The sequence below is a fragment of the Oncorhynchus mykiss genome, chromosome 8 (genome assembly GCF_057628025.1).
Source record: "Oncorhynchus mykiss isolate SJ-2025 chromosome 8, ASM5762802v1, whole genome shotgun sequence".
Taxonomy (NCBI): domain Eukaryota; kingdom Metazoa; phylum Chordata; class Actinopteri; order Salmoniformes; family Salmonidae; genus Oncorhynchus; species Oncorhynchus mykiss.
In genome coordinates, this window is record NC_143029.1 from 24,924,394 (window position 1) to 24,938,503 (window position 14,110).

Here is a 14,110-nt window from a genome sequence, read left to right on the forward strand (position 1 = left end):
CTGTGTCGTTGTATGTATCAAACTGCTTTGTTTTATCTTGGCCAGGTCGCAATTGTAAATGAGAACTTGTTCTCAACTTGCCTACCTGGTTAAATAAAGGTGAAATAAATAAAATAAATAAAAAGGTTGAAAGAGAATGTAGCTAGTGGGAAAGTCAATTAAGAACAAATTCTTATTTACAATGACGGCCTACACCGGCCAAACCCAGACAAAGCTGGGCCAATTGTGCGCCGCCCTATGGGACTCCCAATCACGTCCGGTTATGAAACAGCCTGGAATCGAACCAGGGTGCCTGTAGTGAGACCTCTAGCACTGAGATGCAGTGCCTTAGGCTGCTGCGCCACCCGGGAGCCCTAGTGACAGTAATGAAATGAAGAGTGAAGTATATAGTAATAAAATAGAGAATCAACCAACATTACATAACCTGTTTTACACGGTGCTTTTATTGCGATGTGTTGCATTCTCACATTCATGGATGTTATAGATTTGTTAGTCAAAGCATCATTTCCTTTCAAGGTCAGCATCTTCACCTTGAAAAAGCAACAGAGGGACCGAACGCACGAGGTGTATGTGTAGAAGTGTGTAAACTTTGAACTAATCCCAGTCTGAGCAGCCACATACCTCCCAAAAAAACAGACAGACAAATAAGACATTTCAGTAGATGCAAAAACTGTTTGTTTTTCAGCTTACAGGGGGGACCCCCTGTAGGTACTGGACCCAGCCTGAGACTGATTGTCTACAATGTCCTAAGAAAAGGTAGGATTTATCCCAGGTATTCCACCTGGACACAGAAATAAAAACATGCATAATTCTTCCAGATACTTCATTCATATTGTCCTACACAGCTGCTCCGATGCCTCTCTAAAAACAAGTTTATACAAGTATAATAAACATAACTGGACAAAATGTGTAAAATATATATATATATAAATATATATATTCATTTTACAGGGGAAAAAGTGGAACCTCGTTTCAATGAGAAATCATTGCCCTTATAAGTGGCGAGATACAAGCTTTTGAGTTCTCCAACCACAACCAACTTCAGTCTCGATAAGGCAGCACTTACAATACTTGACAAACATCATCAGCAAACAGTTGCTCCAATAATCTAACAGTTGAGAGGTAATATCTGTGTAGGGTAGAGTGCAGTACTCTTATCTAAGGAAGTTACTTCTGTATTAGACAGTATGTGATAAGGTGGTAAAGAAATGCAAAAGGGATAGCAGTAAACGTATGTAGGGCTGTTACTGCTTGGTAGGTATTACTAAGCCTAGAAACATAATGAATAGAACTGATGCTACACTATATAGCAGAGTACAATAATTGCAGGGAGCATAGCTGAGGGGGAATGTTTTTAACAGTTGAAGCTGCTGCAAGACAAGACGTATGAGTGTACGCGCGTTAGTTAGCTGATGGCCGAGGGAAGGGGCAGTGGATCACCTGAAGAAGATACGCATAGTTTAGATTGAGGATCTGTGGCAGAGAGAACTGAAACTACATAGATTAGTTGTAGAGAAAGTACACTTCTCTTTAGTCATCATATTGATGGGCTATACAACCAAGTTCTTTGTTTTTAAGAACCTGAGACATGACTAGGATTGCTAAAGAAAAGTCAAATCAATATTTGACTTTGTAATACATTCAGGGGATTTCCTTTTTTTCTTCCTAATCGTGAAATAGTCATCTGATTTGAACAGTATTCATGATGGCCTGTTTCCTCTTAATAATTCTGATATAAAGTGCAAAACTAGATTGTATTTCTTGCAAATTCCTGGAATATTTAGATATTTAGTTAAAAAAGTCATGTAAAATACAGCAAACTTGTTTTATAAAGGTAAAGATAAGAAAATCCTCATTAACATTATCATCAAACAGCGAGGAGCAGTCTTCTACGCAGAAAATATATACAAGAGGCACCTCAAATTTGGTATAAAGTATTCAGCTAAATACATTAATATTTTTTAATGAGATTCAGTTGATAGATCAGACAATTATCAACAACACTAGTTTAAGTAAAAAAAAAGTAGAGTTAGGTAGTTTTTTTCTCCTCTTCAAGAAACTTATGACTGAAAATACCATGATTTAAATAATTGATTCAGATTCTAGTGTGGCTTTGAATACTTAAATCAGTGTAAAATAAATGCTTTTTCGCTAAGGTGCATAGCTAGCTGTTGCAAGGTTCTCTCTTCCTGTAAACAATGACAGCACGTCAGGCCATGCAATACCTTTTGCATCTTTGCTAGGAGTCAATGGCAACAGGGAGAATAAGTTTCTAACTGATCATACTTTGGGAAATTCCAAAGAATACAAGTTACATAAAAATACTATAGCTGATAGGTCACTTGTCAGTATCTTAGGACAAAACGTGTCAAAAAGGAAATAAAGGACAAACAGGCAAAGCACAAACTACCACAAATTAGTCGTGTGGTCAAAGAGGAGCTAGTATGTATAGGTATGAGACTATTTCATTTTAGAAAATTGAACAAACGCTACATTTTGTCTCATCCAATTGCATGAGGCTTGCATATGATATGAATTAAACATCTTGAAGTTTTGGTCATTACTTCTGAAAATGGAAAAAAACTACATCAGGCAATCTACAAAAGCCCACTTAACTACTGAAGCGATGCTTCTCAGAATCCAAGGTTCCACTTTCTCAGATCTGTTTAAACTTTTTGATAACAGATAAATTAAATAATATGGCCTTTTTAAATTAACCCGTACGTACAAAAGCCAATCCATGCTGCTTCTCTCTCAGTAAAATCACATTCAGCAGTCGCTAAACCATTCCCTCACATAAAGAGCAATCTGAACAACACCCACAGGAAAACTTGCAGGTATCCAAAAGGAAGAAGAAATCAAATCAGGACATAATCGGTTTCCATCTTAAACACCAGATACACAGTATTAATCACATACACACACACACTCAGACAGTCATAGACATCAAAATGAAAAAAAAAATGAAAATAAAATGGAAGCGAGTAGTTAATACCACAAACTTGGAGCACTACATTTTGTTGATTCTGAACAAATACATATTCACATTGTCTGTTATATACATGTTAACATGTTGAAGAACCAGTTCAAATATTTACCTTTGTACCTGTACTGAATGGACTGTCTTTGCCATTGAGCAGGTCTTGCTTAAAATAATGTCTGTTTGTTAATGAGCGTTGTCTAATGGTGCTTTGAATTTGGCATATTATATCCCAAATGCTAAACAGTTGATATTAACAGATCGGATTAACTTCCACATTTGATGCGGTTCTATTACCACTATTCATACAGAAATGCCTGTTCCTCAATGAGGAGCAAAGGCTGGAGAGAATGTGAAGAAGATGAAAACAAACAAACACGTTATCCTTTGTAATACTTCTGTGAGTGTGAAACCTTTTAGCTGGTACCCCATATCGTACACGTATACTGGAAACAAATTAAATCCTTCCGCAAAAACATTCTGTTATTCATTTGTGTTTCTTCCGTGTGTCTTGTAAAGTGTATGTTTATTTATATAAACCAAACAGTGGCTGAGGAATGGCGTTAACCTTGATAAATACTAACTGTTAACCCACGGCCCGTTCAAATAGAAAAGAAAAATGTAACATTATCAGAAGAGAATGAAATTGAAATACCTCATTTCATTATTTATGCAATAGGGTAAAAGCAAAGCAACATTTTTAAGTGTCTTAAAATACACAGGAACAATTGGTATGTAAAAATCAAGGTTTATCTGTTTCACAAATGTTTTTTCTGTAAAAGTATTCAAATGGACATTGCTACCAGCTTTTTATGTCAACTGTAATCGACATCACACGAAATGATCCCATTTCCAGGTTGAATTTGAGTTGTATGCCTGAGCCACTGTTTGGGTACAGTATAAAGCACACGCACACAGACGCCATTGAAACTGTACATAAAGTGATTCACAAATCATAGAACATTGGCGTTCAGTTTGAGTTGGTGTTCGGTTTGAGGTCTCCGGAGGAGGATGGTGATCATACATGCTATTTCAACTGATCATCCCTAACCCTCCTCAGTTATTAGCTGTGCTCGGGTAATGTTGCACACCTTGTGAAATACCTTGTATATACACAGCAGTGAGACATCTAGTTGGATAATAACAGTTCTCCTTTAGAAAGCCTTGTTAATCAGAAATACAGGTACCCGGGATAGAGCGGAGAAGCCAAAGTAGACTTGATTTTTCATCATTATCATTACAACGTCGCAAAACATTTATTTTTGTCTCTTCAATTATGGTTATTGCTTGTTATTAGGTTCTTGTTTACCCCTATAAAAACATTGTGTTTGTTGGCAGGACTTTATGTGAATGAATGTGTATAGTAAATATCAACAGAGGTTAGCGCTGATAGACAGTGTCTGACTGGGCAACAGTAGGTCACATGAGCAGTCAAAAAGAGCTGTAGTGTGCGGCCAGTGGAGTGACATCATCACGGGCAGAGTCGGAGGAGAGAGATAGATAGAGCTGTGTTTCCAAGACAACACCCCATTCATCATCCATCACTTCTTAGTGAGGAAATTCTACGGTTACTAGCTACAACATATTCATGTCATTGTGTGATATTGATAATCCACTCCTGTTTGTTTTGAGGTTAATTTAAGGATATCGAAACATTCAATGGGATGCCAAAAGAGCAGAGTTAGCCATTTCTAAATCAATCGCAAAAATTCTTATACCAAGATTTTCTTTTTTCACATACAGAATAGAGACAGTTTCCCCACCACAACAACATTTAGCAGTGTTACATTTTCATAATGCCAAATGTCGCCTTAAAACATAACTGACATCTTAGACTCAGCAATTTTTTTTAAAGGGGGGGGGGGGGGAAACCTGCAATGAATCGCAATGTATAGTTTGAGCTCAAAATGACAGTTTCTTTTTAGAGTAATTCAATTACGCTTTTGAAAGGAAAGAGGATAGTGTGAATTAATCTCATCTTTGCTGGACAATACTACCCAGCTGCGCGTTTCTACATGGAAAAACAACACTGATAGGCCAAAGAGAGCCCATTGTGGCTCGTATTCACAGATGCTGGGGAGAAAAATGTGTCGGACAGACAGTTAGTTTGACAGTCAGGTAGTTTGAAAATGCCCTCCCAGGAAAGACAGTGTTGCCAACTGAACAGAGCAGAGCAGTCTCCCATCCCATCCTGGCCGTGATGCTTGTTGTCCTGACGACGCAGATGAGAACAGAAAAACAAAAATGAGAGCTGGGAACTTCCTCCCATCAGGCACTGCAGTGGAGAGAGCCAGTCAGTCACAGATCCAGCTGAAACTGAGCTTTCCATTGCAGAGGTTAAAAACCTAACATTCTTAAAACGTTGTCCCCACAACATCGCCCCACCTGCCCCGCGCGAGGCAAAAAGGCGAGACGACGGGTTAACCACCCAAAGCTGAGCTCAGCTGCACGCTGCTCGTACTCCCAAAACGTACTGCTGCGACGGCCTGATGGAACGGGCCAATAAGGAACCGGGACATGTTTTGACGACCGCGACGACTTGGCAAAACCGGAACCTGATTCCTTTCTCAGAACAGGAAGCAGACTTTGTGTTGAAAGTATGTAACCAGGAATGAGTGCTGAACGATCGTTGCGGTCTTACGGTACGAGCTGAGGCTGTCAGGTAGGTAGACAGACTGTTACCTGGACCTCAGTCTCCCTCCCAGGGCCTTCCTAACCAGTCCAGCAGGTAGCTGTCTAAAACCAAAAGGTGAAAAAGAAAAGAGGTTGTGGTGGTCTATGGAGAACCTTTCCGCTGGCAGGCAGCTGAGCTGAGGAGTCACTCTGTGAGGAGCTGCTGGAGGAGGCTCTTCTGCTGGGACTGGCTGCTCTGAGGCCCCTGGGGTCCTTTCTGGGGGCCTATGGACCCCGGCTGGTTTAGGTAGGAGTCGCTGCCCACCAGGTTCACCGTACACTGGACGTCGGCAAACACTTGAACCTGCTGTACCTGATGAGGAGAGGAGGGAGAGAGAACATCAGTGGAGAAAGGAGGGAGAAAAACAGAAGGAAAGGAAAGTGATACCACAACAGTTTTGGTCAAATGGCAGTTTTGTCTGTTGCTGCTTTTCTACTCGACGACTTCTAAGTTGACTTCTAAGTTGCGGCGGCTGACTTCAGGTGTGGCACCCTCACCTGATCGTTACACATGGAGTTGCCAAGGTTACTGTTGTCCAGGCCAACGGGTGGTCCCATGGGAGGCAGTGAGCCCACACCCCCTGAGCCTCCTGCCATTGACACGGTGATACTCATGTTGTTGTAGACCCCCTGTTGCCCAAAGGCCTGGGGCGTCGTCTGACCAGTCTGGCTGAATAAGCTGACACACAAGACAGAACACAAAGTCATGATACCAGTAGTTTTATGTACACTCCTCATTCAGGTGCTATATCTGGTCATTATAACTACCAAGATAATATATAGACTTCAAAGAATGAACCACATCTGGTATAATGTTACATACGTGCTTGTTAGAAATAATTCTCTAAGAAACAAACAGCTCATTATTATGTAATAAGGATGTAATAACCATCTGACAGTGTCATTTCTATGTAGATGCCAAGTCAATAACGGGCTATGCAATTTACACGTTTACACAGGCATGGCTCTGGCCACTTCACCTGTTGCCGCCCATGCCAGCTTGCTGCCAATTCTTCATGTCAGGTGACTGGTACCCAGGAGGAGGCTGGGCCTGCTGGAGCAGAGGACTCTGGGAGGTGGAGTTCTGAGGGGACAGCAAGGGGCTGGTGGGGCTGAGCTCTAGAGGGAACGAGGGGTCTCCTTGCTGGACCATACCTTTGAGGAAAAGGACAGAGAGATAGTGTTAGAACATTCTAGAGTCTAAAACATTTTCATATTGATATTTGTCAGCAGCACTGTATTCCATTTTCTATGGATCCTGTCTGCAAACTACTTTATATCACATTTTGATATGGACAATGTCAGCACATTGTACTGACAATTCCTGATGCTATCGAGACAGAACCACCAACCAGACATGATCTAGCAGTGATTATGGTGGGTGCCTAGGTAGCCTAGTCACTCACCCGGTCCTCCAAACTGCTGGAAGAGCCCAGGCTGGACCGCCGAGTTCACTCCCCCCCCAAACTGTCCCTGCATCCCACCCATCATGGCTGAATGGCTGCCCATGGGGCCCAGGCCCGACAGCTTGGGGTCCAGGGGCCCTCCCATGGGATTGAAGAGGCTGGGAGAGCTGGGTTGGTTTCCTGACATGGGGCTGTAGCCTGGAGGGTAGCTAAACTGTTGTTGCTGTGGCTGGGGTCCTTTTAGTCCCCTGGTGGCCTCAATAGGCCCCCCGGTCCCCATGCCTTGCCTCATCAACATGACCTTCTGCTGCAGGAGCTGCCTCTGGCGGTGCTGGAAGCTGTAGAGCTCCCGCTGCCTCTGGGCCAGCATCTGGGCGTTTAGAGGAGGCTGCAGGGAAAGAGAGAGGATAGTGGACTTATAGGAGACACCTTCTGTCCGCAAAACAGCCCTCACAACATTCATGCATAGATTCCCAAATGACCTATACCATTTGAAATAGACTGGAAGGTACTTCTTTCAGAGAGAGGGAGATGGATGGACAGAGAAGAGAAACAGGCACTTTGTTTTCGTACCAATAACTCAGTATAACTAGCTATGATGCTTAGGACTTCCTCAATACACATCATGCCGAAAGAGAGAGAGAAACAGAGTAAGAGAAAAGGATTGGAAACAGAAAAACAATTACCAGAACAAGAGAGAAGGAAGCGTGAGGACAGGATTGATGATGATCGTGAGTTCCCCAGAAACACTCACCTGAGAGGGTATATGAGGCTGCTGCGCTCCCTGACGCATCCCCATGGCAACGTGAGCTCCCCCTGGGAACTGGCTCATGGCAGCCAGCCTGTTCTGCAGCTGGCAGAGAGAGAGTGAGAGGGGAGTGAGTCACACGACTGATAGAGGAGAGGAGGGAGGGAGCGGACAAACAATAGAGGGAGGAGAGGAGGAAGGGAGTGGACTAAGTGAAGAAATGATAGAGACGAGAGGAGTGAGAGCAGATAGAAGGAAAAGACCGGATTGAGATAAAAAAAAAATGGACTGATGAGTGAAAAGTGTGTGAAAGAAAAAGCTCATGAGAAGAGAACTGATAGAAAGGAAACGGGAGATGGGAACTCAACATCTGATCAGGAGACGTGTGTTAAAGACTAATAAAACAGGACCAGGAATGAGAACAAAGGAGTTGTGCTGACATCCAGATTCTTAATATCCTTTACTTTGCCATGAGGTCTTTTAAATCAACATGAGCAGCTAGCAGAAGAAGCACTAAAGTCCTAATAATAATATGCGGAGACCGCTGTGTGGGAACCGTGAGTAAGAGCAGCATGTGTGAGGGGAGCGGGATGGAGAGAGACCTTGAAGGAAAAAGAAAAAAAGGAGAGATGTGAGCCACGTTTGTGTGGGAGCAGGCTGACAACACATCAGGTGGTCTCTCTCTCTCTGTGTGAACAGAGTTACATATAGAGCAAAAAGGATAATAAACAATCAATCCCAGTGAATATACAGCACATACAGTACTCTCCTACCATAGATGGGCTTGTAGCAGCCATTTAGTTCCCATGTGTTTGTTCTGCTGTACCATAATGGAGCATAAGAGGTTCTCTTCCTCACATGACCATCCATTTCACCACGCTAGCTAGCTCTGCGTAGCCACACAACACAATGGCACATTAACACAATGCAGGGCTGCCCGGTTGGCCAGGAGGGAGATGTACTATTGCCAAGCCAGTGTTTAACGAGCGCTGGCTCTGACTAGGATTAAAAGGCAACGCTGCGTGATACAGGCTTCATTAACGTAAACAAGGCCTGTTAAAACTCACCTCCCTCCTGTGTAGAGGAGAGGACTACGCCCACGTTAGAAAGATGGACCAGGGGAGTGGGCCAGCCTGGCTAGGTAACTCTGTTCTTCTTGAACAGTGGTGTCATGGTTTAATTCATACTTAACAAAAAATATAAACGCAACATGTAAAGTGTTGGTCCCATGTTTCATGAGCTGAAATAAAAGATCCCAGAAATGTTGTGCAGAAATGTGTTTGTATCCCTGTTAGTGAGCATTTCGACTTTGCCAATCCATTAATCCTGACAGGTGTAGTATATCAAGAAGCTGATTAAACAGCATGATCATTACACAGGTGCACCTTGTGCTGGGGACAATAAAAGGCCACTCTAAAATGTGCAGTTTTGTCACACAACAGAATGCCACAGACATCTCAAGTTTTGAGGGAGCGTGCAATTGGCATGCTGACTGCAGGAATGTCCACCAGAGCTGCTGCAAGAAAATATAATGTTCCTTTCTCTACCATGTGGAGGTCCTGGGCTGCCTCCAACGTCGTTTTAGAGAAGTATGTCTAACCGGCCTCAAAACCGCAGACCACGTGTAACCACGTCAGCCCAGGACCTCCACATCTGGCTTCTTCACCTGTGGGCTCGTCTGAGACCAGCCACCCAGACAGCTGATGAAACTGAAGAGTATTTCTGCCTGTAATAAAGCCCCCTTGAGGGGAAAAACTCATTCTGATTGGCTGGGCCTGGCTACCAAGGGGGTCAGCCTGGCTCCCAAGTGGGTGGGGCTATGCCCTCCCATGGCTGCACCCATGCCCATTGATTTCAATTGAATGATTTCCTTATTTGAAATGTAACTCAGTAAAATCGTTGAAATGGATGCGTTTATATTTTTGTTCAGTATTAGGTGTATTAGGGCTGGGTTTGAACAAAAGTCTGCAACCCCTAATGTACCAGCTCTGCCCAGCCCATCCTACCTGCTGTGGGCCCTGCAGCCTCTGTTGCAGCTGTAACCTCAGCTGGTTGGGTGGCAGTCGGAGCTGGTTGGCAACGCCAGGCGCTCTGCCCATGCCCACGGGGAAGGCCCCCCTGGGTGCCCCAAAGACCCCCATACCCTGCCCCATCTCTCGAGGGAACTGGGCAGGGGCGCCAGTGCTGAACTGAGAGGGGTAGCCAGGCAGCTTTGGGTCCATCGAGATGGGAGTGGCGGCAGGGGGCTGGGAGGGAAACCGTTGAGGGGTGGGGTCAAAGCAGCCGCCCTAGGGAGAGGAATGGATAGTGTCAATACTGGGTTAATTACAGTCCAACAAACTCTCCAGGACCAAACAAATCATTACGTGAAGCATGTATCAATGATTGCACTACTGTACTGGAGAGTAATGATTCTGTGGTGCTTTGGACAGGAATTTAAATTCCCTCTATATTTAGCTCTCATTCAGCTCTGCAGTGTAGTAGAATCAGGTTGTATGACAGCGCCTGTCCTCTTATATAGATAACACTTGAAGAATGCTAATGTAATCTACTATCATTCTCCTCCTCCTGTGATCTTACCTGTACCAGCTTGTCGATGCCCAGTGCTCGGTCCAGCTCTGCCAGCTCGCTCTCGTCCGTCCCACTCAGGAAGGACACCAGCTGGTCCAGGAGGGCCTTCTCATCGTTACGACCCTCTGGGGTGGTGGGGGGGCACAACAGCTGGTCCAGCGGGCACGGGACACACTGCCTGCTCCACACACAGGGGGAGTCAGGAACATGGGAGTCTGTGCATTCAATGTAATGATGTGGAAGGTTTGGTTCTATGTGCGTGTGAATTGGAATGTGAGCAATGAGGAATGTATGTGTCTGTGTGTCCACAAAGAAGTACTATACTCACTCCTGAGGGGAGGCCAGAGAGGCTTGCACGGGGTTTCCCATGCCTCCATCAAAGGACAGAGAGTCAGTCAGAGCCAGAGGCCGGAACTGCTGAGAGTCCGTCTCCATCTTAGACAACCCTGAAAGACAGCACACACAACTCTTAATGAACCCCCATAACACATAGATTCCATATTTTTCTTTAATCATTATGTAATTTCTAACTATTTTCAGAAATGCCCTATAGATATTTAACTGAGGATTGTTTGATATGAGCATATTCTAGTTCATACCGGTGTTGGAGTTGAACGAGTTCATGAGTCCAGGCTCTGTGTAGGGGCTGCTGCTGTCTTTCGGTGTCTGGAATGGCTCCCCTTGTCCCTGTCCCTGGCTGGGGGTGGTGGGGCTGCAGAAGTCAAAGTGTGACTGGTTCTGCAGGCTGGAGGAGCCATCCGTGAGCCCTGCACAGACACAAACAGACACACGGTCAGGATCAGTCCTTTCTTGGGTGGCCACGCGTAAAATGAAGACAGGCAGCATACAGTGGGGTGACCCACTATGGTGACCCCTCACCCTTGACCCCCCCTAATCCCTGCTGTACCTCGGCTTGGTGTTCCGGGAGGCTCCCTCTTCACGTTCATGGCTCTGGGTACGTTGGCCTCGCTGGGCTGGAGTAGGGTAGGGGATTGAAGCTGGTTCTGGGGTTGGAGATGGGTAGGGGACTGGAAAGGGGATTGAAGCTGGTTCTGGGGTTGGAGATGGGTAGGGGACTGGAGAGGGGACTGAAGATGGTTCTGAGGCTGGACCTGAGTAGGGGACTGAAGTTGGGGTTGAGGTTGGGAGGGGGACTGAAGCCGAGGCTGTGGAGGTGACTGGAGCCGAGGTTGAGGTTGGGTCTGGGGGCTATGGGACGACAGGGCCTGAGGGTCACCCTTCTCCTTGCTGCCCTGCTTGGCCCCAGCGGGGCCCCTGAGGGTGGGCAGCAGCTGGCTGAGAGGGTCCAGGTCAGCAGGTCCACTGGGGAACTAAGAGAGAGGGAGTGGGGCAAAGAGGAAAGTACGGGAAGGGGGGGAGAAAGGAACAGGGAGAGAAAGCAAAGGTCAAATAACTTCAAAGGCTGCCGCTGGAAGCTCTGTGCTGGGGAGAGACAAAGTCCTAGAGGGGCCACAAATGAACACAACTAGATCCTGATATAAGAGGGCAGTGAGGGAGTGTTACTATGCGCTCAACGTAAATAGAACAAATACAGCAGCGAATCACATGCTCCCTTTAGAAGGCAGCAGCAGCATGCACTCAGGCAGCCCGCCAGCAAGGCACTCTCACGTTCCATCACGTTCCAGACACTTTGACAACTACAACAACAGGGATATCCAGAGTTACATATCCAAAGTCCCCAATTCTAACCCCCGGCCCCAACCCTAAAACCTAACCCTATTCCTAACCTTAACCTTAACCCCAAACTTAAACTGTCTGAAAGTTCAGCATGTCTGGGACAGGATCTTGCCAATTCTGGATACTACTAGCACTGTGTATGAGGGGAGTAGGGCTGCAGACAATACCGGGTCTCTGGGCGGTCTGCTGTCTGCAGGGCCGGGTTTGGGTTTGGGGCTGGCGCAGGCTGCAGCACAGGGCGTAGTGTCCCCGGTGGCCCTCTTCTCAGTCTTGACCCGGACCGTCTGCAGGCTGAGAGCGGCCGGAGGGGGCAGGTCTCTCAAGTCCTTCTCATCCGTGTCCAGCAGGAAGCGCAGCAGCTGGTGGTCCTGGGGGGTGGTGGGGGGTCCGTTGGGGTTGGCGGTGGCAGGGCTAGCAGGAGGCTCCTTCTTGATCTCAGACTCCTTGCTGTTGCCGCCCTCGGCCGGGCTGCTGTCCTGCAGGAGGCGGTGGAGGATCTTGTGGCGCTCCGTCAGCGTGCTGTGGGAGGCCGGGCACTGAGGGGTGGAGGTGAGTGTGTTGGGGTGGGTGTTAGGAGCGGTGTTGTTGGGGTCCCCAGGCGGCCCCACTCTGCCATTGTCCAGGAGCTGGTTGAGTTTGGGGTTACCCCCCAGGTACTCTCCTTCCCCACCTCCTCCTTTTCCCTCAGGGGGCTTGGCGGGGGGAGGGCACGTTGGGGAGCTGGTGGGGGTGCTGGCCTTCCTCTGAGGTAGAGGGGAGGGCAGAGAGAAACCCAGGGGGGTCCCTGCTCCACCGTCCCCACCAGAGTGCTGCCTGCTGAGGATTCCACCGCTCCCACCACCACCTCCACCTCCTAAGGCCCCTGCTGGAGAGTGCAGGCCAGGGGTGGAAGGGGAGAAGGGGTTCCCTGGGACGCGTGGGCTGCCGCCCAGCCCCGGGCTGCCCCTGGGGGGCCTGGGCGACATGAATGAGGTAGGGATGGCTGTGAGGGGGCTGCCCAGGGGTGAGGGGCTGTTGACCTGCTGAGGACACAACCGGTTGGGCGTCAGGTACCCTGCTGAATGGCTGGTGGGTGTGGTGGTGCCGGAGCTGTTTCCGTTGTTGAGATGGAGGCTTGAGGTGGGGCCTGGGGCTTGACTGGCCTCGATGCCCGTGGGTAGGGAAGGGGAACAGGGAGGGTGGGAGGAAGCAGGGCTCCCATGGGTCAGTAGAAGGCTGGAGTTAGTGTTTTCCTGAGAGCTAGCAGTGTTGTGTTCCCTACAAGAGAAGGAAAACATGAGCAAAACATCAGCTGGGTGAGAGAAATATTCTGGAAAAAGTACTGTTTGTTTATATCATTGGCACAAAAACACATTCCCATCAGCCTATACAATCCTATAAAATTCCTACCCTTGCAACCATCGTTGATGGGCAATAAAGTAATCAATTCTACTTGTTCCACATGACCTGCCCGTGTGTGTGTTCTCCGTGCCTGCTCAGTTGTGTGTGTTACCTGTCAATAGTGTGAATGCCCATGATGAAGGGCTGAACGTCGGATTTGGGGGGGCAGCAGAACTTGCAGCGGGTCTGAGCGCTGAGGGGGGTCCCGTCGCTCAGGTTGAATTGATAAAGAGGACTGATGGCCGTGCCATGGGTCATCACTGGCAACACGCACAAACAGAAATTAGCCTACTTATCATTGTGGCTTACTTTTAAGGAGAAAAAACATATATGTTTTTGCAATGGTACCACACTGTACTTTGTTATTACAGTTTCATTATTGAGAAAAGTGCAGAAAGATTCTTTCCCCTCTCCCCCCTACTCTTCCTCATCCTCCACTTCTTTCCCCCTCCCCCACTCCTCACCCTCGTGGAGCAGCTTCTTGGCGTGGGAGGGTTCTTTCCCCTGTGGCTGGAAGAATGCGTAGATGCACTTCCTGACCAGGTCCTCCCAGCCTGGTCGCCCCGTCGCCCGCAGAGCACTGGTCTCTATGGAGATGATTTTCCCTGGAGATAAACAGACACACACACACACACAAAAAAAACACACATCTGT

The 14,110-nt window shown here is 46.8% G+C and overlaps 1 protein-coding gene across 3 annotated transcripts in view; it reads right to left on the reverse strand.

The window, feature by feature from the left end:
• Positions 1–425: 425 nt before the first annotated feature.
• The window catches only part of LOC110529656 (nuclear receptor coactivator 1), a 100,440-nt gene continuing 86,755 nt past the window's right edge, over positions 426–14,110 (reverse strand). For all 3 annotated transcript variants that reach the window (XM_021612060.3, XM_021612063.3, XM_021612062.3), the window contains 13 exons: positions 13,921–14,061; positions 13,569–13,716; positions 12,244–13,333; positions 11,286–11,709; positions 10,978–11,145; positions 10,707–10,824; positions 10,388–10,556; positions 9,814–10,095; positions 7,814–7,912; positions 7,060–7,447; positions 6,634–6,808; positions 6,152–6,332; positions 426–5,966 (listed from right to left, as the gene is read on the reverse strand). In XM_021612060.3, coding sequence (XP_021467735.2) covers positions 5,799–5,966; positions 6,152–6,332; positions 6,634–6,808; positions 7,060–7,447; positions 7,814–7,912; positions 9,814–10,095; positions 10,388–10,556; positions 10,707–10,824; positions 10,978–11,145; positions 11,286–11,709; positions 12,244–13,333; positions 13,569–13,716; positions 13,921–14,061 — 3,551 coding nt within the window. In that variant the 3' untranslated portion in view covers positions 426–5,798. The remainder of the gene's footprint in view (positions 5,967–6,151; positions 6,333–6,633; positions 6,809–7,059; positions 7,448–7,813; positions 7,913–9,813; positions 10,096–10,387; positions 10,557–10,706; positions 10,825–10,977; positions 11,146–11,285; positions 11,710–12,243; positions 13,334–13,568; positions 13,717–13,920; positions 14,062–14,110) is intronic.